This window comes from Rhincodon typus, chromosome 19 (assembly GCF_021869965.1).
Source record: "Rhincodon typus isolate 14 chromosome 19, sRhiTyp1.1, whole genome shotgun sequence".
NCBI classification, from domain to species: Eukaryota; Metazoa; Chordata; class Chondrichthyes; order Orectolobiformes; family Rhincodontidae; genus Rhincodon; species Rhincodon typus.
In genome coordinates this window covers 15,322,276-15,349,070 of record NC_063350.1, presented here as the reverse complement: position 1 = coordinate 15,349,070, position 26,795 = coordinate 15,322,276, and the positions used below count along the sequence as shown (strand labels likewise).

Here is a 26,795-nt window from a genome sequence, read left to right as displayed (position 1 = left end):
GTGCAATATATTATATAGGTGTAAATCAAAATCGGAGATGAGTGTTTCTTCATCATAACCAGTCTCCATGTCTGTTGATAATAGTGTTAATTTCAATACAGAAGATTTTGTTAATTCTACATTGGTTTCACAAGGTTAGGCTAACCTGGTCAACTGATTGTGTGGTCATTTTTAGTCTGTGTGTTTTATTTTTTAAAACCATTTTAGTCCATAAAAGTCCAGGTGTAAAAATCAGATGATGGAATTTAAAACATCAGTGCTTCATTTTTTTTATCACTATGATGACAGAATGTGATACATCAGATTTATTTCAAAAATTTGTATAAATATTTCCAGCTGTATGTAAATTTAAATGTATCAGATTATATAATGAAATATAATTTTGTAAAATTATACATAAATATATCATATTGTTCAGTGCAATGATAATTTTCTCTGTTTGAATTATCTCCATAATTAGAGAAAGTGATACGTTGAAGTAAGTATTTTTTTAAACCAGCAGTTTTACTTTGTCCAAGACAGTTCATGCAAAATTGCAGAATTCCAGTAACAAATAGTGCTGTAGGTGGGTAAGTCTAAAAACTTCAAGGAATTGACACATGTACCAAATCGCTAGGTTTATCTATTATCTCCCCAGGTCGTTATTTAATAACTATTATCTTCTGATGTAACTTCACGGTTTATCCAATGGCACCCTAATACAAATGAAAGAATCACACATTGAATTTGCTGTTCCTCTGACAATGAGTATATCATTCTCCAATGTTGCTTGTTCTGTTACAATATATACACTTCCTTACTCACTAACCTTGCAACCACATATGTCTTTCTCTACTAGATCAACAAAAAAATGGCTTAGGAGTGGAGTTGAGGGGTAGCATTCTGGGATCACTCATGAGACAGGTTTAAGCATAACTTCTGCTTTATGCGCTATTCACCAGTATTTTATTTTAAAAAAACAAATATTTAATGTAACAAACACCACTAACCCAGCCTCCAACGCAACACAAACACTAGTTAGCTTTAATATTCCCCACCCCAAGTGAACCTGACACCACTCAAATGCTTTTTGGGTAAAGTCCACCTAGAACTAACCCTGCTTTCGGGCAAATTCTGACCCAGTTCCTCAGTCTTGCTTTTGGGCAGAACTCAATCCAGTCCAATTCCACTTAAGCAGAATCCAACTTAATCCCCTTATCGTATGCACCACAGCCAGTTCAATTCTGCTTCCTGGAAGAATCCAACCAAATCTAAACCTATTCAGACAGAAGACACCACTTTCAGATGGAACTTGAGACAATCAAGCACACTCTGTTTCGCACAGAATCCAATTCAAAGCCATTTGTGGGCATTAATGCACCTGACCTGATCTCATTTTCCGGTATAACCCCAGCCATCCCAATTACATTCATAGGCAATAACCAAAACAGACCCTCTGCCAAACAGAAATAGCTTCAAATCAGCTGCAACATGTGCAGTTACCCCATCTTACCGGCTACAGCTTCAACCATTGAAAGTTGTGGCTTTTTGAATTCTGTATTACAATTGGAAACTATTAGTAATAATCCAAAGAAAAGCACATTTAAATAACAAGAGGAATGAAAACCAGCAAGAAGTCCCAGTAGCTATGGCATAAAAAACTCTTAAATAGCATAAAAAGATTCCCTGGCACTTTATGGAGGAAATTTGGAAAGTATTCCTGGTGTTCTGGACAACATTTATCCTGAAACAAAAATGACTAAGAGCAAAACAGATCACCTGGTATTTACCTCATCGCTATTTATGGAATCTTGAGTGTGAACAGGCTGGTTGCCACATTTCTGTGTATTACAGCAGTGATGACACTTCAGAAATTCTCCTTGGATTGTGAAACTCTGTAGCGTGTCCCAAGATGCTATAAAAATGCAAGTTATTTCCAAAAGGAAAGGGTAGGCTCCTCCACAATGTCAAATAGAGGAGGCTACAGAAGCAGACACAACCAAATAGGATGGATAGGAGAAAGTCTGAGGGAGGAAAAATTATAAAACAGCAGAAAGAATTTTAAAGCTAAATGGAAGATGGAAGACAGAAACCTCAAGACTCCATTTTTACATTGCATATTGAATATAATCCCCTGCCTTCTGACCCAGATTTAATATTTTCTGGGAAACTTACAGCAAAATAACTGAAAATAAGTTTTTTGTTATTTCTTTTCACAAACTGTAAATTAGTTTACAGTTGCTTTCACTATGAGTCACCCAGTAATTTCTTTGTTACATTCTCGTAAATAATATTAAAATCCAATTGTGGAACTGTTGATGATGTGACAGATGACTAAAAAATTCATAATGTGGGGGCCAGGGAAGGATATCAGGGAGGGTGAAATCTATTAGCAGGAACAACAATGACATTTCCACAAGGCGCTCCGTGGATAATCATTATTAGATTGGTTGAGTCCAAAGCTATTCCTGCTGTGACTGAGTTATGGCCCCATACGAAAAAAAAATTATTTGAAATCTGCATGTACTGTACTTTTCTGACTTGAAACAAAGAGGCCACTCACTTTCCATGTATAATTCAATGAAATTCAGGGTGTGTGTGTTGATTGTGTTTGAGTTTCTCTTTATCAAAATGCTTGCAAGGTTTTTAAAAGATGGTGGTGAGAAACTAAGTTTCTTTATAAATCTGCAGAAAATCAAATTTAATCCCAGGGTACAAGATGCTTCAGTTATGTGCAGCTGTCTCAGGCAGGTTAGGTGGTGCATGATCTGAGCCATTCTGTAATGAGAAAATAAATGAATAATTGCCATTGGACATACATTCTCAATAGCTTCTTCAGTGCATTTTTCAGAACCTGAATTAAATAGAAAGCTTCAATCCAATTTGTACAACTTTAGATCAATCCAAAACTATTAATGCACTTTTAAAAGTGTTAGAGTCCTTTATTTCCAACCAACTCCAAATCTTAGCTTTAGTAATAACCCAGAGGAAAGGGCATTTAACTAACAAGAGGAATGAAAACCAGCAAAAAGTCTCAATAGTCATGACATAAAAACTCTAAAATAGGCGTAAAAAGATTCCTTTTACTTAAGTCCTGATTGTAACTGAGAGGGCAAACACGCAATGCCATTTGCAGTCGGTGGCCATGACCCAGCTGCCAGAGGCTGGCATCGACTCTCACTGTGAATCTCAAAGTGACCCTCCTCCACTGCTGTAGATTTGCGCGCCTTTTGTTTAATTCAGCTGAGTGTTTCTTAATACTATACAGAACTTAAAGGCTTGCCAAGCCTGGAGTTTACACAAGATGCTTACTGCTTCCTATCAGTTTCCTTTAGAAATCTAAGCGTGTATGAAGGGAAGGGTAGCCGTCTGTAATAGTCAAGCCGTTTTGTACAATCAGCCTCCAGTCAACACTCAGATACTAAGCACATTTTAAAAAGATGTGTTTCATTTGAACCACAGGTGGGTGGTCAGTTAGTCTTCAGCCAGCAGCCCTGGAATTAGGCCACTGACTGGGGGGAGTGTCTATAGATAAACTTTCACAGCAGAAGTCACATCTGATCCACATTAATCAATAAAGTATGAACATGCATTCACAATGGGACAGACTGTGAGCATGCTGAGATAGATAGGGTTGTGAAGTTCTTATTGCAACTGAGGCGATGGGGGAGGGTGAAATTGTTGCTATATGCCGAACCTCACTGGGGACTTAATGCATGACTTCTCTCCTGTGAGTATATTGCTAGGAGCTACCTTTTCTGCCGGAATATCCTCCTGCTTACCTTGACTAAGCTATTTTGCATGATGAGTAGAAAAGTTTCAGGGAGGTCCATTTCCCAGCTGTTGCTTGTGATAATGAATGACCCTCAGTCATTCTGCTGCTTTCTGCGATTGGGGGAGGAGCAGATATCCAGGAGGCAGAAGAAAAGACCAAAGTAATACTAACCTATGCACAATAACGCTCAAAGAAAGCATTTGCTTCCAATCTGGCTCGTAGAAATCTGCCTTTCATATTTGGCTCCTAGCTTCATAAAATGAAATGTGCAACAGATGGACCTGTATTAATGGGAAATTTGTTTCGCTTTTATCAGATTTGAATTTAATTGATTACTGCGTTTTGATGCTATTAGAAAACAGGTGAGTGAAACTCATGGCAGTGAGTGGGGATTTAATCAGAGCTATGTACAAAAAATGTTAAGAATTGCAAATAAAAATATATTTCCAGCATAAAGTCAATTAGGAGGAAAATGATCTCTTGTGAGAGACGGGCAACAAATATTAGGTAATTCTGCTGGTTTGTGGTGGACCTCTTTGTTGGACAGAGGGTAATTAGTAGAATAATTATGTTGGTGTTGAGTTGTTCACCCTATTAAGCAAAATTTGTTTATTCAGACAAGAGAGGGCTATTAATCAGCAGCCCTGTAGTTCCTACTTATTCATCAGGTCCCACGTTATGATTCTGTAAAGTTTTTGTTAACCTGCAAGTAAGTTACTCACTGTTACTGGGTACAGTTTCCAACTTGTGTGCATTTCATGTTTACTGATCAGCCTAATGCTTTCTTCCTGTACCCATTCAGTCCCTGTTTACTCAACCACTAAGGACTACTCACCATTCTTGAATGGGATTTTTGCTTAATCAGGTTAGCAAAGGTGTACTTGCCACATGAATCTGAGTGCTGCTGGGTGTGGTAAGATTACAATATATGGTCAGGATTACCAGCTGCCTTTGTTTATAATGTAAGAGCTACATATCTCTGAACATAAGGTATGGGAGCTGAACCCACACTGTTGGCATTACTGTGTATCACAGACCAGCCATCCAACTAACTGAGCTAACTAATCAGTCAAGGTTACCCTGCAGGATTCTCCTTCTCAAACTCTCCCTGACGTCTGGTGACCCTCAAATTAAACTACAACCAGTTGTCTCTTTCTAATGAGAGAGCAGCCCTATGATCCAGTAGGTCTATGGTGATTTTACCTCTACTTTTATATGGTATGGTATTTGATGGGGCCTGTAACAATGGGGTACACAAATGCCAGGGTGAATTAATTAAGTGAGGAATTTAATCTGGGTTTTCTGATTGTGTCTTCCGAAGTAGAGATTAAATCAGCGATGTTCCAATGGCAAATCAGGCCTCATGTCTCCTGGCAGCAGCTTCCTATTTTCAATACTCTTGCATTCTGTGAATATTCATTATATCGAAATCTCTTCAAATTATGTCCTACCTTCACTATGAAATCATGGGAAAATTGAGATTTCACGATGGCATAAAAGTGGGGTGTGCCAGTCGAAACTGTCAGTTTTGTTTGAAGTGCGTGTTTGTTTTTTTTTATAATTTGTGTTGCAGAGGAGGGGAGCAAAAGATGTAGAGACAAGGTCAAATTGGGTCTCGAGGGGGCATGAAGGCTCGGGCCATGAAGAGGAGCAAGAAAGGAAGAGTGTGGAAGTGAACACCAAGAGGGACTGGCATCTTCATGAGGTCGGGGAGAATTAGTCTGAGAATGCAAAATGACAGGCCCAAAGTGCGGTTTCTCTACAGTCCATTGTTTGGTCCTCAGTGTTGATGTGAAGATGCTGTCTATCATGGGGAGGGTCTGCAGTTGTGGGGGTATGTGTGCCCAGTACGTGGGCTAATCTAGTAGGAGGTACGTAGAGTGGAAAGTCCTAGTGAGTCACAGGATTGCAAGAATAAGTCAAAAATGATCTATGATCGGAGGAGGAGGAATGTCTGTTGCAAGGTGGGCAGAGGGGGTAAGGTCAAGGTGGAGAGCTAGCATGTCCACACTCACAGTCACAGGGTCAAGGGTCATAGTGGATGTTTCGAGGGTGACAGAAGGAAGGAATACAGTGATGTTTGGAGCATTAAAAATGAATAGTTCAAACTTGACAGAGGAGGTGCACTACACAGCCTGGCCTTTGCAAAACAGAGAACACTACAACAGGAGCAATAATTCTCCTCACATCAGAGTAAATTGAATGAGCCTAAGAAGGAAGGAGCATTTTCCTGCTCCTCTGATGCTGCCTTGCCTGCTGTGTTCCTCCAGCTCCACACTGTGTTGTCTCGGACTCCAGCATCTGCAGTTCTTGCTTCCTCTCAGCCATGAATGTATATAAGCTTTTACTTGATAATAACAGATGCCAGGGCCAAGCTTATACGCACCCAATTATATAAGAATGAAGTAACTGCACAAGCATGCTCCCATCACCAGAACTCTGTTACCTGCTCAGAATAACTACAAATTCTGCCAGTGTCCCTCTTGTAGCTACCCCTGAACTTGCATCTTCTGTCAACTAGATTAGCAAGGGAAGTGACGAAGGCTGTTCAGTTGTCCCTTTTGAAAGTAATCTCAGCCAATCTCTTTGCTACTGAGTATAAGGGAGGGCTTGCTGAATCCGAAATATCAGGCATGTCCCACATATTGGCAAGTACAAAATTAGATACCACATGAAAATCCAATAAATAATAAATGCCACTGCACAACATTGTTTCTCTATAGTAAAGGATGCGTCACAAACTTCCCTGTAACATTCAGTAATTGTCAACCATGAAGCAAGCTAAGACATTTAGCTCTCTGACTAAACTAGTCCCAAGAAAAGATAATGATGCGGCCAATAATAAAATTAACAATATAATTTGCAATATTTACATGTGATATATTGACCTTTTTTTAATCACATCCCACCTTTGTGGTCCCATTAACTCTTACATTTTCTCTCATTCTCACTATGCCTGGATGCAATCTTGCCATCAGCAACTGAGGTAGAGGCAGTCTGCTCAGTTGTATTTGAAGACCATGATAGGCATCTGCTGGAGGTCTGATGCTTTAAAGGCTTTGTTCTTCCGGGGCTCTCCTGAACCGACAGAGGGACATCTTTCTTATTGAACAAAGTGAGGTTAATGGCAGAGGGGATGAGGAGAGGACATACACACTGAAAGGAGGCCTTTAGCAGAAACCCATTGTGTGGCTAACCCCCATCTCCTTGTCTGTACTCAACCCCCCATCACAAGGTAATCATAGAAGTCAAATTGCCATATAATGTGGACTCAATTTTCGGTGGTACCGAGGCTACACAGGCATTCACCTGACTGACCCAGCTGCCCACTAATAAAGATATATTACCTCATATGTCCCATTGATGATATATGACCATTCAACTTACTCCTGCTGATTGGAATAGGTTGTTGGCCCTCTTCCTAAACTGAACCTAGGATCTTTGGTGGACCCCATAGTTGTACACATCCTCTGCAATCTCTGTCCAGACCAACTTGCTCAGGAAGGAGGGGTTTAATTGCCTTTTATGAAAAAGAACATCTCCTGACAGCCTGGAAGAGGTTCTGCAGTGGGTGCTGCTATCGCTGGTGGCCTGTCTGATTTAGTTCTAGACATTTGAGCCATTAAAAGTTCTTCAATATAATGGGCAATAAGCAAGACAAAAAAAAAAACAATAAGTGAGTGAATAATGAAAGGTACAGTTTGAGGGGAAGCAGGACAAGGGTAAAAAAGGGTTCCTTTAAGAAATTGAGAAATGTTTTGGTACTGTAAAGCAAAGAAAATTGTTAATGCTGGAGATCTGAAACAAATGAAAACAGGAAGTTTTTGAGGAACTCAACAGGTTTGGCAGCATCTGTAGAAAGAAAACAGATTTAACATTTCAAATCCAGTAACCCTTCTTCAGAATTGTGAACTGTTTTTGATAAATTGGACTTGGACAGACTAAAAAAAACGGTTGAAATATTGAATGGTGTAAAGAATGTAGACTGTGGAGCTCATGGAACAAATAAACTCCAACACAGACTTGATGGGCCAAATGACATGTTTTCAAGACATAAGATTCTTTTGTTCAATTAAATACACTATCTTATGAATGTTCTCTTCTGTAATGTGGGCAATTAATAAGGTATTTTTTTCCCTAGCTATTATGGAAAAAATATTTTCTGTGGTAACTATTGAGTGAAGGCCATTAATAACAGTCACTATGTGATATGGCCTTAGGGGGTCTTGTGACACAGTTGGAGTGCCCCTCTGAGCCAAGAAAGTCTGTGTTCAAGTCCCACATCTTCCACAGGTGTGACATTGCCTGTCTGAACAGTTTGATTAAAAGTATCAGTGAGACAGTGCCAGCTGTTTATTATTTATAGACTTTGATAGGAGCTAGTAATTATATCTAATTTATTAATCCCTTGAACCATTTGAAAAATACTCCTTGATATATTGTTTACAGTAAAACAAATCTGATTGCAATTGAACAGAATAATAATTCTCTGAAGTGGTATTTCAGCAACATAAGGAAATAGGGAACGGTTTCCCTTCATAAGATTGCTGAACTGAAATCAGCATGATTTTTTTGTTTGGTAAAGTAGGATCAGATTTGGACTATTTTATTTTATAGTGTAATAACAAATTAGTAATTGTAGTGTTATCAGTTTAATTTTTCAAACATGGCTTCACTTTTTCAGATAATTGTGAATCCAGGCATGTTCAAATGTGTGCTTTAATGAAAACCGTCGTAATTCAATTCCGTGGCAGTTTGTTTTGGAAAATGAGCGAGTAGGGGTCAATTAAAACAATTGGCTAGAGTGGGATGCTGAATAGCATCAATTCCTACATTCACTAAGTTGGTTCTTAGGGTTTTTGTGGTGCGGTGGTAGTATCCCTACCTCTGAACCAGGAGGCTGAGGTTAAAGTCTCTCCTGCCCCAGAGCTGTAAAATAACACCTCTGAAGGGGTTAATTAGAAAGTATCAGTCATTATGAACGCACTTAAAGTTATCATAGAATCCCTGCAGTGTGGAAGGAGGCCATTCAGCCCATCATGTCGGCACCAACCCTTCAAAGAGCATCACACACAAATGCACCTCCCTGTCCTATCCATATAACTGTGCATTTCCCATGGCTAATCCACCTAACCTGCACATCCCTAAACACTATGGGCAATTTAACACAGCCAATTCACCTAACCTGCACATCTTTGGACTGTGGGAGAAAACCAGAGCATCCAGGTGACACCCATCGGGAGAATGTGCAAACTCCACACAGACAGTCACCTAAGGCTGGAATCGAGCCCAAGTCCCTGGCATTGTAAGGCAGCAGTGCTAACCACTAAGCCACTGTGCCACCCCCTGGGAGGTTTTACATTTCAGCTCTACACTCCACCCATTTTAGAGAAACAGAGTACTAAGCTGGTTCTTGTGCCTACCTCCTCATGGTCAAAAATCACATGACACCAGGTTATAGTCCAACAGGTTTATTTGAAAACACTAGCTTTCAGAGCTCTGCTCCTTCCTCAGGTGTAGTGTGGAAAAAGAGGTACACTGACATAGAATTTATAAGCAGAAAGGTAACAACCCTAAAAATGACTCACTGATTGCCTCCTGTTGAATCTTTCTGGCTGATCAAAGATTCAACAGGAGGAGGTCAGCAAGCCATTTTTAGGGTTATTACCTATCTGCTTGTAAATTCTATGTCAGTATTCCTCCTCTTCCACACTACATCTGAGGAAGGAGCAGAGCTTCGAAAGGTAGTGTTTTCAAATAAATCTGTCGGACTATAACCTGGTTTGTGTGATTTTTGACCTTGTCCACCTCAGTTCAACACTGGCAGCTCCACATCATGACAATCTGCTCATCATCACCCTTGAAGATTGGTATTTTGAATCAACCTATTCAGGTGTGTTACAACACACTTCTAAAGCAGGTAAGACTCGAAGCTGGGACACCATAAAAATGCTATAAAACGCCTGAACGCATACTTCTTCACCCACAGTAATAAACAGTAGCACACCTTAACACTTAAAAATAGAGTCATAAAGAAACAGAAAGAACTCATTTGGCCTCATTGAGTTCCAGACATTCTAGCTCAGAGGTAGGGGCACCACAAAATTATTTAAATTATTTTGAATCAACCTGTTCTGGCATGTCATGACACGTCCCTGTAGTAGGTGGGACTTGAACCTATACCTTCCAGCCCACAGGCAGGGGCAGCATCACTGCATCACAAATCCCTAAACACACCCTTTCTCATTAAGAGCCAGTCACAAAAAGATAAGCATGTAGTGATATAATGGCATAAACTATGATTAATCAACCCTGTGACATCAATAACGATAAAACAGGGACACAGAGAGAGTTGGTAGTCTATGGCGTTGTTCACACGTGGCCAGGGCTTTGTGGCATGTATAAATGCAGAGTAAAACTAAATCTTTTCCACCAGTACCCAACTTGGAAATGTGACAGTGAGGCTGATATCAATCAACAGTGGGCCTCATAAAGGCTAGCAGGTTGGTCAGACAAGCAACAGACGTAATTTAATACAGAGAAGTCTGAGTTGATGCATTTTGGTCGAAAGAAGAGGCAATATGGATTTAATGGCACAGTTCTAAAGACTGTATAGGAACAATAGGAGCTGTGGGGTCATGTACTTTAAAAGTGACTGATACATGAAGAGACTGATTAGAGAAGCACATGGAATCTTGTTCTGTATTAGTAAAAGCAATGAATACTAAAGTAGGGAAATTATGCTGAACCTTTATGAAAACCTGGATAGGCTACATTGCATCCAGTTTTGGGTATCACAGCTTAACTAGGTTGTGAAGGTCCTTGACACTGTGCAGAGGATATTTACCAGAAATCTTCCAGGAATGGATGGGTTTAGCCACAAGATTAGGTTGGAGAATTGTTCTCCCTGAAACAAAAGGGATCGAAGAAAGATTTGATAGAGGTGTACAAGATTAAAACACATTCAAATAGGATAGTCAAACGAACACTGTTTCCATTAGCAAATGGTGCAAGAGCTAGAATACACAGACTCAAGGGTTTTGCAAAAGATGTAGGGGGATGAACATAAGAACATAAGAACTAGGAGCAGGAGTAGGTCGTCTGGCCCTTCGAGCCTACTCCGCCATTCAATAAGAAGAATTTTTTTATATAGAAACTGTTAATCACTTGGATATCACCATCTGTGAGAGTGACTAAAGGCAAAGAGAAACAATGATTTCAAGAGAAAATAGATAGGCAATTGAGGGAAATAGATGTGCATTTCTAGTGTATTAGAGAGGGGAATGGGATTGACTGGATTGTTCCATAAAGAGCTGGCATGAACTCAATGGCCAAATGGTCTCCTTCTGTTTAAACTGGTAAGGTGTGCTTGTGTTTACCACTGTTCAGTTTTCTATTCTAGGGAACTGGCTTAAACATCCTGTGGACAATGAGGCCTGATGGGTGTTGCTGAGGGGAGTTTCACTTCAATAGGCAGTTGCTTGTAAATGCCCAGCCCCTTCCTTTGGTCAAATGTTAGTCAGATCAGCAGGATTTGATTGGATAATGATTAACATTTCACTTATTATTAAAAATGCTGCTGTGATATTTGCTAAGTTGTGGTGAAAAATCAAAGATAATGAAGTGCCAGTATGAGCAGTACTAGCCTGTGTGATAATCTAGGATGTGATATTTTAACTAGGTGTATGAGAACTGATGTTAAATGTTTACTTTGATTGCTGAACTGCAAGTGTCAAATGGATACCCCATTGTAACTTGCCAGAATTGAAAGGGTAGCAAATTGACCATTTTCCCTGCTGAGCTTACCAGCAATCAGAACCTGAGGTAGGTGAGCCTGATTATGGTTTGTTGCCCAGGCTGAGTCCTGCTGCACGTGGCTCTATTGTTTTATGAACAGCCTTCAGTGGTTTCTTCAAAATCCATTGCTTCAGCAGTTCATCATTTGTACAAATGGGAGACAATGCATGGGCCACACTTCACCTATTTATGCTTTAAAATTGTAATTGGAGATCCCATTTTGATACTGAATGTCTTTATGAATTTTGTTAATTACAATGTGCAAGGAAAGGGCTGTGGCCAGTTGTTGTGTCTGAGTGCAAAGTTGAAGAGCACAAGTGGTTATACAGTAGAACAGTGATTTGGATATTCAAAAGGACTGATATTTGTAGGAGGGAATAACAACAGAGGAAGGTTAAGAGTCCCACAAACTCACTGTACTTGAATAGACTTGAATCCTGACCTATCTTCACTAGAACATTAAAGAATCATTCTCTGGGTGGGGTATGTTACAGTTCAGAGGTTGGACACTATATGTTTAACTAGATACTCCTCAATTCCTGGTACAAAATTCTTCAAGTAGGAGATTGCTGGGTAAGAAGAAAGGAAGGAAAATCAATGGGGAAGGTTATGACTGAATAGTTGACCCCGACATTTCCTTGCAGCTGTTTACAGAGTCAGATTGGAAATGACCTGGCTACATCCTTTATCTCAAATGTAAAGGTGCATTGTTTCCTGATTTTAACAAGATTAGATCTGCAGAGAATTTGCAATTCAGAGGGATTAAGAGAACAAAGTTCTGAAAACCATGACTATAGTGTTATCAAAAGCTGGAACTGGGGAAGAAGTGTATTAATATGTTATTAATAGTAAGTTTACAATAGAATGACATTAATGCCATAAATCATTCTAGGCACACACCACCCAAAATCAGTTACGCACAAACAAATTTATAACAAATGGGCTCATGTGCCATAAATTGTTAGGACGCATATTGCTGAGAGTTTAACAAGATCACTGTTTGTGTAAAATTCTTGCATATCTATTAGGTATACGTGAAGGATATTCATATTTTTTTGAATCCATTTATAACAGTGTTAAGTCTAAAATGCAAGAAGTTATGATATGAAAATAGGGATTCTTTTCTCGTAAAACACATCACCTTATGGAGAATGAAATTAGTTGTGTGGCCAATGTATTTAATTTGGAAAGTACCACCTGTTATTCAAGATAAGAAAAAGTTCATAGCTCCTATTAATCTCTTGGCTGTGTGCAAAGTAAGCAGAACAATGAATAGAAAGGTGAACTCTGCTAAGTGTGACTCAGAGACATCCATATGCTGGTCACAGCAGTGGGAACCTTTTGAAGTCACACACAGCTGTCATCTCTTGTGTTCTGCTCTCTGACTCGAGTCTGGAACACTCTTGCAAAAGCTGAGTTCAACTATTTCATCATATGTCATTGCCTCGGGCTCCAAGAATGCAAATCAGACCCCACAAATGTCTGAGTCACACGGCAAGATCATATTGTAACATTTGAAACCAGTTGTCACTTTTATCCTCAGCTTCTGTGGTTGTGGGTAACTTTCTGCGACCAATCAATGCCACAATGTAATTGTATAGTTTAGAGCAACAGCACAAAGGGAATCACACAATCTCGTACTTTTTTCTATGTTCTAATGTCCACCAGTAAATACCAGAGTAATCTAAACAAGTATGAGTTTTCAGTATATAAAGACAATTTTCTGGATGAAGACTGATGCAAATTTCCAGAATGTTGGAATAAAAAAGCAATGACCCAATGACGTAGGGTCAGGGTCCCAGATAAAAAAATGCCTTTCAACTTTTGTTAAAATCTTATACTTCTAAACTTTTTAAAAAAATCTTAGTTTCAGAGCAGCTGTGCTCTGATAGTTGTGTCACTTTCAGAACCACAATTTGCTCTAGGCGTTAGCAAATCAATTGACAGATTGAGAAAAATGTTCTGAGGCAGTCACTTCATCAATACATCCTATCCAAGCCAAAGGTCCCATATCCTCAGAATGCAACAGCCGCTTGTTCTTTATTCCCTGAATAGGACCATTTTCAAGCCCTTTGGTCTCTAAAAGCTTATTCATTGTATCGCTTTAATCAAACATAATCTAACCAAACTCAAGTCATGCTTTTCCTCATAATTCTTTGTTACGATTCATGATTATCTCAACATGTCTGTTGTGTTTACAGATCACTGATGCTTTCCCGAAATTGACCAAGTCTTGTAAGACCTAAAACTTTCATTAGTGGCATGAGCTGTGTTCACCTATTCTGTCCTAACCACAGTGTACTGTCACTGACGATTGCATACAATGCCCTACAGAGCTCTCCTGAAGTTACTAAATAATCGAAACTACCCTACAGATAGACCAGGGGTTCGATTTTAAATGCCTCACTGGGTGCATTGTCAACGAGTGTAGGGGTATGTAATAAAAGGCTGGTAGCTAGGCCTTCATTTTCCCATATACAGTTGAGCTCACCTCCTAATAGGAAATCAGCAGCTCACAGATTCCACGTTAATACATAATTAAGGATCACTTGAGTTTAATTGACCCCAATATTACAATGCCTATGCCAAAAAATGGTTGACATGGGTTAGGCACACATGAAGGGCAGTCTTTTACTTAAATGTTCAAAACAATAGGATGTAAAGGGGTCCATAACTTCAGTAAAACAGTCGAATGGAAAGGGGAACACATCTTCAGGGTGCTGCTCCTGGCAATGTGGGTTCACACTTCTCCTCTCCAGAAGATAATACCGCCTTCCCTTCAATCTGCTTATACCACAAACCCAATTTCCCCTCCCCATCCCACTCACCCCACCTCCCTGAGCTACCAGATAATCCCTTCCCAAAGTTCCCTGACTGATCGCACTCTGGGATCTGTCAGGACTCTGTTATAGATCAACCTGCAGTCCAGGCAATGCTGCTACTCAGCTTTGGCACTGTCACAACTTCAATAATCCAGGCGAGAGTGGGGGATTTCGGGGGGGCTTCCTCTCTTCAATCATCTCAGACCCCCCCCCCGACTAGTCTGTGCAGCATCATAGTAGGGTGGGGCCAACATCCTCTGGGCCTGCAGTTGGTCAACCCCTTCCTCCCCACATGACCATTTTCTGCCCTAGTCTGTTTATTTTGGTCACGACCAGTGGGTCAAATTAATTTACATTTTGAAAACAGTAACAATGCATACAGTATGGAATCAGCACAATACTTAGTCCACAAGGAGTTCATATATCCTGTTTTAGAAACAATTTCTAAATAATTCTCACTTTCTTATAAGTGAGAGGGCTTTTGAATGAAACTCACATAATGGTCACTCAGTAGCGATTGCAGGAGAAATGTTATTAGTGAATGTTATGGCTATTTTACTGTAGTGGCTATGTCACTGGGCAAGTAATCCAGAGACCTTAGACTAATGATGTGGAGGCATGAGTTCAAATATCTATCGGAAAATATTAAATAAACATGTAATTTGTTTTAAAATGTAATTAGTAATGATATGGTTTTGAGTACTGTTTCTAATGTATCATTTAGGGTGACATGAAATTATGGTGTTTTCTTAACAGAAGGCAATTTGCTGTCCTGGGCTGGTCTGGCCTGGTCTGGTCTGGTCTGGTCGGTCTGGTCTGAATGTGACTCTAGGCTGATAGTAATGTGGTTGACTCTTAACTGTCCTCCATAATGTCCAAGCAAGCCATTTTCTTGACATAAACAGGATGAGGGCGGATTGAATTTCCATGAGGTTGTTTCCTGAAGATAAACAGACAATCGGAAGATATCCTGCAGAATTTCAACCTGTGAGAGTTTAACTGGCCAAGCACCTTGCAAGATCAAATCATGATGATTGGACCTTTGTCGCTTCCCTGATACATTTGCCTTAATAGATCAACAATGCAATCATTGACTCTGCTATACAACTCATATATGTTAAATTACAATAACCTGTTATATCCACAAATATTTTAACGGACCTCAATTCTGAAGAGAGTTAGGAAAGACACAAGGAAAACTCATAAAGATCAATTGCTTCTTCATTGTTCACTGATCTCTTGGTCCAGCAACATCTCAATGTTAAAATGGTCATCCTTGTGTTCAAATACTTCCATGTTCTCACCACTGTTTAAAACATCTCTGTGCTACGATCCTACAAGAACTCTGCATTTCTGCAATTCCAGTCTCTTTTGCATACCCAATTTCTTTCAGTCCACCATCAACTGTCATGTGTTCAGTTGCCAATGCATATAGTTTCTTCAGGAATTTGCTCTCTGAATGTATCTCTCTCTCTCGGTCTTTCTTTCAGGTGCTCCTTAAAACTTACCTCTGTTCTTAAGCTTTTGGTCAACTGTCCTGTTATTTCTTTATGTGGCATTTTGTCAAATCCCATCCGATAACAGCTATTCTGAAGCATTTGGACAGTATTGCTGCATTAAAAGCTACTACAAATGCAAGATACTGTTGTTGCATAGCCTATTCTTTTGTGGTGGCTGTTGTTTATATGGGTCACCCTTGCTCCAGAAACATGTGGTCCTTGGAGAGATTCAGCTGGCTGAAGCCAATTTTTTATATCAGTTTTGGCCTAATTAGCTAACAGGACATTGGATAAAATGTGAAAGTTTCTGAATGTAACCAGACTCCTGTCATTTATTTTTATTTCTCCCAGCTTTATGTGCTGTAGAAACTTGACTCAGCATGCTTATAATCCCTCTGTCTCCTCAGTGCTTAAACCATTCATAAACACTTTAATTAATTAGGGTTTTGCATCCATATATTTAATTCAGTTTAAACATGGACTTACATGGTCTGTCTTGTGCGATGGGGTATTTATTTCAACTCTTCTGATTCAAGGCAATTCATTCTGAGATGTGATCCTTTTAACAATTTGATTCATCATTAATGAATAGCAAACATTATCGATTTATCAATTTAAAATTGAGGAAAATAATTTACAAAAGGTCGTGAGGTGACATTTTGACTTATACACGTATTAGTAGACCCCCGTAGAGGGCCACCCATTTTGGTGAAACGTGGTGATCTACTGCCCATTCCTACAGAGATTCAGAGGCTGCCTCATGTAGTGATGGAGAAAGGGGATGATCTCATCAGTGTGTGCAGAATAGCTATCTATTCTACCAACACCCGAGAGAGTGGTTGACTGTACCAGCAGAGCCTGAGAGAAAAGTCTCCTGACTGGCACTAGCTGGCCAGCCTATATCTTTATGTGAAGTTTGTGTGATATTATCTCCCCATTCACATTTTCTTCAGAATTGCAATGGGTTCTCAAACTATGCTGGCAATGTGATTAGCCTGCTTCTCATTTTCAGGCACCACTTCACCTGCCTTGTGAAAGTTGCAGCAAACACATCATTGGGATTAATCTGCTGGGCAGTCTATCAATCTCATTTTTGGCCTCTTGATATCCTTCCTAAGAGATAATCAGCCACAGTGGTATCGAATGAACTGTATATAAAGAAAATAACTTGCTTTTATACTGTTCAAATTTCTCAAGACATTCTAAAACACTTTACAGAAACTAATTAATTTTGGAATATTTTCATCGGTAGAAACAGCAGCTGTTTGCATATAACAAGGTCCCAGAAACACAGAGTTTCCCCTGTTTCTGGTGTAATGGTTTGGGACCGATTTTAACCTAGTGGGAGACAGGGACTCATTGCATCCAAAAAGACAGTCCACCTTTATCAAAATTAGACCCTTCAATATTGCACTGGAATGCCAGCCTTGAACATGTGCTCAATTTCTGGACCAGGCCATGAGGTCATAACCTTCTCAAATTGAGGCAAGAGTGCTTCCATTGAGCAAATCGTAGCCACATGTTAAATTTAAAGATTTCTTTGTAATAACAGATTGAAAGCACAGTAGCCTGAAATTTTAATGAGCAGTGTCACTGTTTTACAGAACTAAAATGAGTGCAGCACAACAAGTGGCATCTCTGTGCTCAATCTGTGCTGGATGTGCAACAGTTACCACATTACAAAAGAGAGTACAGCACAGGAACAGGCCCTTCAGCCCTCCAAATCTGTGCTGACCATCATGGCCTAACTAAATGAAAAAACAAATCTTCTGCCCTTATTCGGTCTGTATCCTTGTATTCCGCCTCTATTCATGTAACCATCTAAATGCCTCTTAAGTGTCACCAACAAGCTTGCTTCTACCACCTCCTCTGGCAATGTGTTCCAGGCTCCTACCACTCTCTGCGTGAAAAACTTCCCTCGCATGTCTCTCTTAAACTTTCCCCCCCTCTCCTTGAACCTATGGCCCCTTGCAATTGAAATTTCAACCCTGGGGAAAAGCCTCTAACTATCCACCCTATCTATGCCTCTCATAATCTTGTAGGCCTCTACCAGGTCTCCTTTCAGCTGCCATCTTTCCAGTGAAAACAATCCTATCTTTTTAACCTTTCCTTATAACCAATGCCCTTGTGACCAAAAACATCCTGGTGAACCTTCTCTGCACTCTCTCCAAAGCTTCCATGTCCTTCTGGTAATGTGGTGACCAAAACTGCACACAATACTCCAAATGTGGCCTAGCAAGAGTTTTATATAGCTGCAATGGTTTGCCAACTCTTGTACTCCATGTCCCAGCCGATGAAGGGAAGCATGCCATATGCCTTCTTAATCACCTTGGCCACCTGTGTTGCCATTTTTAGGGAATTGTGGACCTGCATTCCCAGATCCGTCTGTATGTTAATGTTCATAAGGGTTCTGCCATTTACAGTATAATTCACACCTAAATTTGATCCTCCAAAATGCATCACCTCGTATTTGTCAGTTGATTAGGACTGCTCAGCAAGTTGCCAAGCTGTATGCCTGAAACTGATGTCGGTTCTCTTGTGCAGGCAAATCATTGGTATAAGTACATGTAATCAGACCTCTTTGCAAAATGACGAGGAATAATGATGGCTTGCACTGTGCAAGCTATAGTTTCTTCAGATGCTGTCCAGCGACTCATCAATGCACTATTGGAGGCTCTTGCCCAGAGCCAGATTTAAACAGATCATGCCTTGGATTTCCTGCTTTGTTGTGTTGGTTATTCGTTGTTTAATTTGATGAAACCATTGTAAAAGATAATGGGTAAATTTACGTGTCAAATATATTGAGTACAAAGCTAAGTTTCTGAGATCTCTTGTACTAGTTTAAAAAGCATTATGTGACAAAAATAAAACTGACCATGCCACTGCTCAAGTTAATCACTATTGGAGATTTTCATTAATTTTGTTTGATTAAAGGTCTTCCAGGAATCTCCAAGAAGTAAGTTAATTCTTTTCTTTTTTAGGCTAAAGACACTAATACACACATTTCAAAAGCTATAGAATATACAGCAGCAATATGACTAGCATTTAAAGACATGTATGTTTATTTAAAATCTCAATTAATGGATTAGGTGCTCTGATCAAAAATGCTTGTTTTATGATAAATTAGTTTTCAGCTGTAAGAATAAAACTACACCATTCAAGCCCATTATGGAATATTTTCAAAGCAATTTACTTTTTAATACATTACAAAACATTTGCATCTGTTCATGACAGAATTTGTGTTTGATAATAAGCAAATGCTTTTCATCAGTTACTCAATAAAAAATAACACTGCTCAACATTAGCACAAGTTTGGCTGCAATCTGTGCCCCGATCCACAAATGTGCCCAACATGGAAATTCCACCTAATTTCCCTCATGTAATTATGAGGCCAAGAAAAACATAAACACCCTCCCTACTGTCCTATTATGTTGCTGCTAACAAATACTCACCCTACCCTTTTAATTCCTGCATCCCTACTCTGCCCCTGACCGGAGTCCCCTGGCTAACATTTGATAGAGGTCAGGTAGCATCTGTGGAGCGAAACAAAGTTAGTGTTACAGGTCAAGATGGCTTTTTATCTGATGAATACTCACCAACTTGGAACATTAACTCTGCTTCTCTCAACGGATATACTGCCTGACTGGCTGCATTTTTCCAGCATGGTTTGTTTTTTAATTTCAAATTCCCAGATTCTGCAGTATTTTGCTTTTCTATTCAAAACATGGTAATTGCATAACATTGGTCCTAAAACTTCCATTTACTAATTTGAACCTTTGACCCCATCATATAGTATGAAGGTTAACATTTTCCCTACAACTTACCTTCTTGTGAAAGTGCTTCTTTTCCTGCATGAATAGTCCAGGGTTTTCCAATCATTCCTCATAATGCAGGCCACTGATATTGGTGATCAGTCTTGTGACTGTTCTCCACTCTGTCTCCTGCACTTGAACATTGTTTGTTCATTACAATTGGTCCCAGCAAAATGTGCAGTCTGACCAGAGAACTGCACAGTGTGATCATGACTTCCTCTGACCTGGAGGCTCTCTTTTCCTCCACAACTACGTAAAATGGAGCTTTATTGCACACCAGCAGGGTTCAAATCACTTTACTGGATTGATTTTAGTTTTGATTGAGAAAAAATGCCCACCAGTGGAGATTACTGTTGAGATGAGGCCATTATATCGATTATATCAGTACATCTCTGTTCCATAACCTGGTTCAATGTTCCATTAGCTGATTTCCAAGTTCATGACAGAATTCCTTGTCATAAATGTCACTCCACAAACCAGCATTCGCTTTAAAAGGTTTCCAAGCACAATAACTAGTTATTCCAGTACTGTGGTCCAATGGCTACAAATCAACTTAGAAACTAATCTTTTAAGCATTCATTTTGTTTGTTTAACTATTGTCCTTCTGGAGGTGAGATGGTTTGGTGACTAAAAATGGAGCCTTCTGCGGTGGAGTAGAATGTTATTCAGCTCTCAGTAATAGTCAAAGAGGTTTGATTGTTGATAATAATTACATTTTGATGGTGTTCTTTTTAATGAGAGCAGTTATACAGCTTTTGCCAATGAAAAGTTGCCACAAATTTACTCTAAACAGACAGCTATGCAAGATGTCTTGTGAATATCCCTTCAGAACAGATCAATGAATACTTATATGAACTAAGTATTTCTTTTCCTATTTGTTGGCAGTAAACTTGCAACAAAAACGAAACTGAAACAATGTGTATTTGTTTAAATGTGGAATTAATCATCTCTAGTGCTCCTAAGGGAGCTGCAGCACTAATGTCTATGGCCAGTCACACAATGATTGAAGGTTACTAAGCTCAGAATTCAATACACCTCTCCAGTTAGTCCTCATAACTCAGATTTCCAACATTCAAGATTTCTACTCCAGTCCCCAGCAAAAATCTCTCTGTGCCAAGTTAAAACTTGCCATTTTGATATTTGTAGAAGCGTGCTGTGAACATTTTATTACAGATTCTAGGTAGGGATTCAGGAATTTCAGACAACTCAATGAGCAAGACATGAAAGTTTCAACATTAATTAAAATGAATTACTATCTCATGAATGCACCAAAATTGACTGCTCAATGTTAACAGTATTCACTTATATTGCTGTGTTTCTAAAGTTTTAGATTTTTAAACATATGGACAGATCACAAAATCACTTATGCATTTTAATTTTCCAGAATATTTTGAGACATTCTTAGAGTTCTTGTGATGACTTTCTGTTGGTATTGGTGAAACAATTTATTTGGAATTTTACTGGGAAACTAATTTTCATTGAAATAGTTGCATTTGCTGATGAATGACAATCTTGTACTGATTGTGTCTTTTTCTGCCAGGTGCATGGAAATGTTAGATTTGGTGATCCCACACAATCTGACTGGAAGCATCGAGTGTCCCAACAATTCAGATTTCCACAACGCTCATATTAATAACATCTCAGTCTCATCAAATGGCAAGGAAGGTAGGAGAACAAATCTGGCAGGTTTGTTTGCGGCTGTTATCCAAATCTGTACAAGTATCTGGAAGATGTTGTCACACTGATAAAATGACAAAATGATGACAAAATGAGTAGTCAGAATTCTTTGAATGTTGCACAAACAATTACATAGGTCATCATTAAAACATGAGAAGGAAGATTTTTGCAAGAAAATATTCAGAGTTTGTTGTAGTTCAGATGAGCAATGACGTATTTGACTCATAGAATAAAAGGTCTTTTTGTCCTTTGGAAATAACCCATAGCACACTTTGAGTGATTGTTTGACTGAAACTATGGGTGTGCAACAGTTTCTATTTATATTATGCTCATCGTGTCAGCTTCAGTTCTCAGAACAGTGATTGCTCGAAAGTGGTCACTAGACAGTGAGCTAAGCCTTGGTAATAGGACTCAAAATCTACTCTTCCTCATGATGAGACATTGCACAACCCCTGATGATTGTATTCCTTCATTGATACAAATTGAGTTTGCAATATTGGGAATCATGCATAAAATTCCACCAACACAGTTCTTTGACACCTCACTTTGCCCACCAACTTCCAGTGGTATACTACCCCTTCCTGAAAATGTCAGTCAGTGATAGCTCCAATAGGAGGTCAGCAATTGAGATAGGAAGTCAGCTATGGCAAGGGGAAAGGCTCTTTGGTAATTTAATATAATCGTGTAGCTGGAGAGAATTTGTAATCTGATAAAATTAGCATTTGGTTGCTAGAGGAACATAAGCATTAGGAGAGATTTTACTGGTCATGTCAGATTTCCCAATGCCTAATACAGGAGGACCGACATGCATTTAAAACTAGACTGAAAAACAAGTCTTATGGGGCAATGGTAATGGCCTTACCTCTAGGTTAGAAGGTCTGAGTTGAGGTCCCACCTTCCTCAGACATGTGTCATAACAAGTCAATTAAAATGTCTAGCTCAAAGCATCGTTCGTGATGATAAGGAAGTTACATTGTTAAATGTAGGTAAGATTGTTATAAATGCTCTGAAACCAGTGGGTACAGCACAAAGCTGCCTATAACTTGACATCTTAGAAAAGTCACATCCTTCATTCATAACGAAATGCCATGAAGAAGAGTGCATTCAAGGCATTGAACTCGAGACTTTGTTTAACCTCATGTAAAAGGATCCACTCAGTTCCATTCTGCCTGAGCCTCTTTACTCACTGTTGAATTTGGAGATAATTCCCCAATCAACATGTTCAGAGACATTATTATACATCTTTAGACCAGGTGGGACTTGATCCTAGGCCTCCTGACTCAGAGGTAAGAACATACCATTGCACCTGTTGAATTTGGAAGGTGTTGATTTCCCTCACGAATGCTTCAGTCAAGCTGCAGTCAAAGCAGTAAGTGACAATTACTCCATAAGCCATCAATTTAATTGCAATTTTTTAAGGTTCAAGGTCAATTTTGCTTATAATCAATTCTCCAAATTTTCTTTATCTATTTCTGTGCAGAGAAGCTTTCTATATTCACTGCAAGCAACCCCACAAACATCCATTTTAGTAAACATTAGGTTGCTTTATCCATGTCACGCAGACATATTAATGTCTTTATGTTTATACATTTTATGATTAAAATTCCTCTAAAAACGCTCAAAAAAGCCCACTTGTGTAACCTGTCTTGTGTCCAAAATCAGTTTGTGAGAAAAGATTTGTGGCTAACCTCAGTACAAGTGAAATATTCTCCTTTATGAATCAGTATTTCAGTTAAAATCTAAATTCCTGCACTATGAGATGTAAAGTGTTGCAACTTGCAACCCGATGTATTCACCTGGAATAATCGTCTATTCAGAGAACTCAATGACTCACAGTGAGAATGTGTCTTTCCTGAAACATTAGCTGTAGTAGGGACTAGTCCAGAATCCTCAATGCATGTCACACCACCACTAACACAAACATCTGATCGCAACATCATTTACACAAGTCTAGGCTTAGCTTGCCAATCTTAAATACATAACTTGGCACTCAAAATCTTTTGGACATAAATAGCCCCGGTGTCAGTTTATTTTAACCTTTTTACCTCAGAGACAAAATATGCTTATTGAAGGGCTGGATTCATATTAAACTCCATTCATAAATGGCAGCAAAACAGTGGGGATCAGTGGAGTACCAGAATACTAAATTTATTCAATAAGTAAGAGACTTACTTCTTCATGTGTGCCAAACCCAGGATAAAGTTTTTGCTGATGTGTAGAATGAATTATTCTTCCTTCCTGTGTATACTGCAATTATAACAAGTATCTGGATAAATATTTCACTTGTTTTCTCTTTATTTTTAGTTGTGTTTTAAAGACGATTTTTAAAAAAATCACAGAACACCATAAGTCGTGTCATTATTTTATATGAGTTGTATTTTGATTACCTCAAGTACTAACTGTTCCCTGATTTCCAACACTCCTTGTTAGAATTAAGTGTTACTTCCTTAGTCAACTTTGGCTTTAAATTCTACTGTTTTCCATGAGAGTTATGCATTTGCAACCGTAGTTTTTAAGACAGAGACTTTTCTAGCCATTGGCAAAAGTACAGATATGGCTAAAGCATAGATTGGCTGCTTTTCTGACATCCCTACTAACAAATAGAGTCACAGAGATGTACAGAACAAAACCAAACCTTTCAACCCAACTCATCCATGCTGACCAGATATCCTAAATAAATCTAGCCCCATTTGTCAGCATTTGGCCCATATCCCTCTAAAACCTTCCTATTCAAATATCCATCCAGATGTCTTTTAAATGTTGTAATTTTACCAGCCTTTACCACTTCCTCTGGCAGTTCATTCCATACATGCACTACCCTCTGTGTGACAAAGTTACCCTCTGGGTCCCTTTTAAATCTTTCCCCTCTTACCTTAAACGTATGCTGTCTAGTTTTGGACTCCACCACCTGGGAAGAAGACCTTGTCTATTTACCCTATCTATGTCACTCATGATTTTATAAACCTTTATTAGGTCACCCCTCAGCCTGCAATGCTCCAGGGAAAATAGGCCCAGTCTATTCAGCTTCTCCCTATAGCTTAAACTCTCTAACCCTGGCAACATCCTGGTAAATCTTTTCTGAACCCTTTCAAGTTTCACAACATCCTTCCTGTAGCAGGGAGGACAGAATTGCACACAGAATTGCAGAAGTGGTCTAACCAATGTCCTGTACAGCGGCAGCTTGACCTCCCAACTCCTATACTCAGTGTGCTGACCAATAAAGACAAACATACCACTTGCCATCTTCACTATTTGATCTACCTGTGACTTCTCTTTCAAGGAACTATGAACCGACGCTGCAAGGTCTCTTTATCCAGCAACACTCCCCAGGACTGTACCATTAAGTGTATATGTTCTGCCCAGATTTGCCTTTCCAACATGCATCATCTCATGTTTATCTAATTTAAATTCCATCTGCCACTCCTCGGCACATTGGCTGATCCGATCAAGATCCTGTTACACTCTGAGATAGCCTTCTTCTCTGCCCACTACACCTCTTATTTTGGTGTCATCTGCAAACTTACTAACCACACCTCCTATGTTCGAATCCAAATCATTTATATAAATGATGAAAAGCAGCGGGCCCAGCACTGATCCTTGTGGCATGCCACTGGTCACAGGCCTCCAGTCTGAAAAGCAACCTCCCATCACCACCTTCTGTCTTTTACATTCGAGCCATTCTGTATCCAAATGGTTAGTTCTCCCTGTATTCAATGCGATCTAGCCTTGCTAACCAGTCCACCATGAGGAACCTTGTCGAATGCCTTACTGAAGTCCATATAGATCATGTCCACCCATCTGCCCTCATCAAGCCTCTTCATTACTTCTTCAAAAAACTCAATCAAGTTAGTGAGACACGATTTCCCATGCGCAAAGCCATGTTGACTATCCTTAATCAGTCCTTGCCTTTCGAAATACATGTAAATCCTATCCCTCAGGATTCCCTCCAACAACTTGCCAACCACCGATGTCAGGCTCACCAGTCTATAGTTCCCTGCCTTTTCCTTACCACCTTTCTTAAATAGTGGCACCACATTAGCCACCCTCCAGTCTTTTGGCACCTTACCTGTGGCTACCAATGATACAAATATCTCAGCAAGGGGCCCAGAAATCACTTCCCCAGCTTCCTACCGAGTTCTAGGTCCCGGGGATTTATCCACCATTATGTATTTTAAACCACCGAACACCTCCTCCTCTGTAATGTGGACGTTTTTCAAGATGTCGCTATTTATTTCCCTACGTTCTATATCTTCCATATGCTTCACCAGAGTAAACACTGGTGCAAAATACTATTTAGTATCTCCCCCATCTCCTGGATGATTGATATAGGCGCACATTGGCAGCCTTGCTGATCTTAAAGAGGCCCCGTTCTCTCACTAGTTACTGTTTTGTCCTTAATTAATTTGTAGAATCCCAAATCCCATGGTCACTTCAATATTTTGAAAGGAAAGGGAAGATAACTTTGGAGGTGGCATTACACATGAAGTAGTGCAAATGCAAAGAAGGGCCTGTTGAATATGGAAGCTAAATGGGCTGGAGGTGAGGACAAGCGAGAGGAGAAGTGTGAAAATAGAATGAACACAAAGGAGGACCATGCCATTGTGATAGAGGTTAGTTGAGGGAAAGGGAAGGCATGTCAGGACGAGTATTGCAGGACACCACAGTCTACTCCTCAATCACCCTTAACACCTGTCCCCTCCCCTTCTTATCGCGAGCACAGGAGATGCAATGCCTGGCTTTATACCTCTTCCCATCTCACCATCCAGGGTCCCAAATGCTTCTTTCAGGTTAAAAAGCAATTTACTTGTGCTTCTTTCAATTTGCTATACTGTGTTTGTTGCACGCAACGCTGTCTCCTTTTCAATGGGATGACCAAACAGATCAGGTGACCACTTTACAGAATATATCTGTTGAGTTTACAAGTTTAGGCCCAATCTTCCAATCGCCATCATTTAAATTCTGCAGCCCACTCTTACTCAACATCTCAGCTTCCAACACGATTTAAATTATGCTAAATATGAGTCAAGGAACAACCCTTCATCTTTACATTAGATGCTTTACTCCAATGTGGTCTTAACATTTTGTTGAATTCAACAATTTCATATCATAACTTCTGATCTTTGTTTGGAATTCAGTTATTAGCAATTATTCTGCTGTTTTCATTTACACTCCTCTGCACCCTTTCCTTTTGCAATTTAGTTGTGCGTGCATTGTACCCTACCATAGACCTTCCATTTGTTCTTCACCCCTCCACCTCTTCACTGCCTTTGTTGTTGTCTGAAGCTTGTACACATCTGACCTTTCCACAGTTCGGATGAGAATTTATCAACTTGAGACAGTAGGCTAAATTTTACCAGTCTTTTGGGGGTAGATTGGATGGCAGGAAGACTGGCAAAATGGGGCAGAATGACATCAGGTGCCATGTCCTAAATAT

At 39.5% G+C, this 26,795-nt stretch overlaps 1 protein-coding gene across 8 annotated transcripts in view; it reads left to right on the top strand.

Moving 5' to 3' along the window:
* The window catches only part of LOC109927926 (eyes absent homolog 1-like), a 256,972-nt gene that overhangs the window by 70,722 nt on the left and 159,455 nt on the right, over positions 1–26,795 (top strand). For 7 of the 8 annotated variants that reach the window (XM_048608466.1, XM_048608461.1, XM_048608464.1 and 4 more), the window contains exon 2: positions 21,225–21,370. In XM_048608466.1, coding sequence (XP_048464423.1) covers positions 21,229–21,370 — 142 coding nt within the window. In that variant the 5' untranslated portion in view covers positions 21,225–21,228. The remainder of the gene's footprint in view (positions 1–21,224; positions 21,371–26,795) is intronic. The other variant, XM_048608467.1, reaches the window with a different exon arrangement.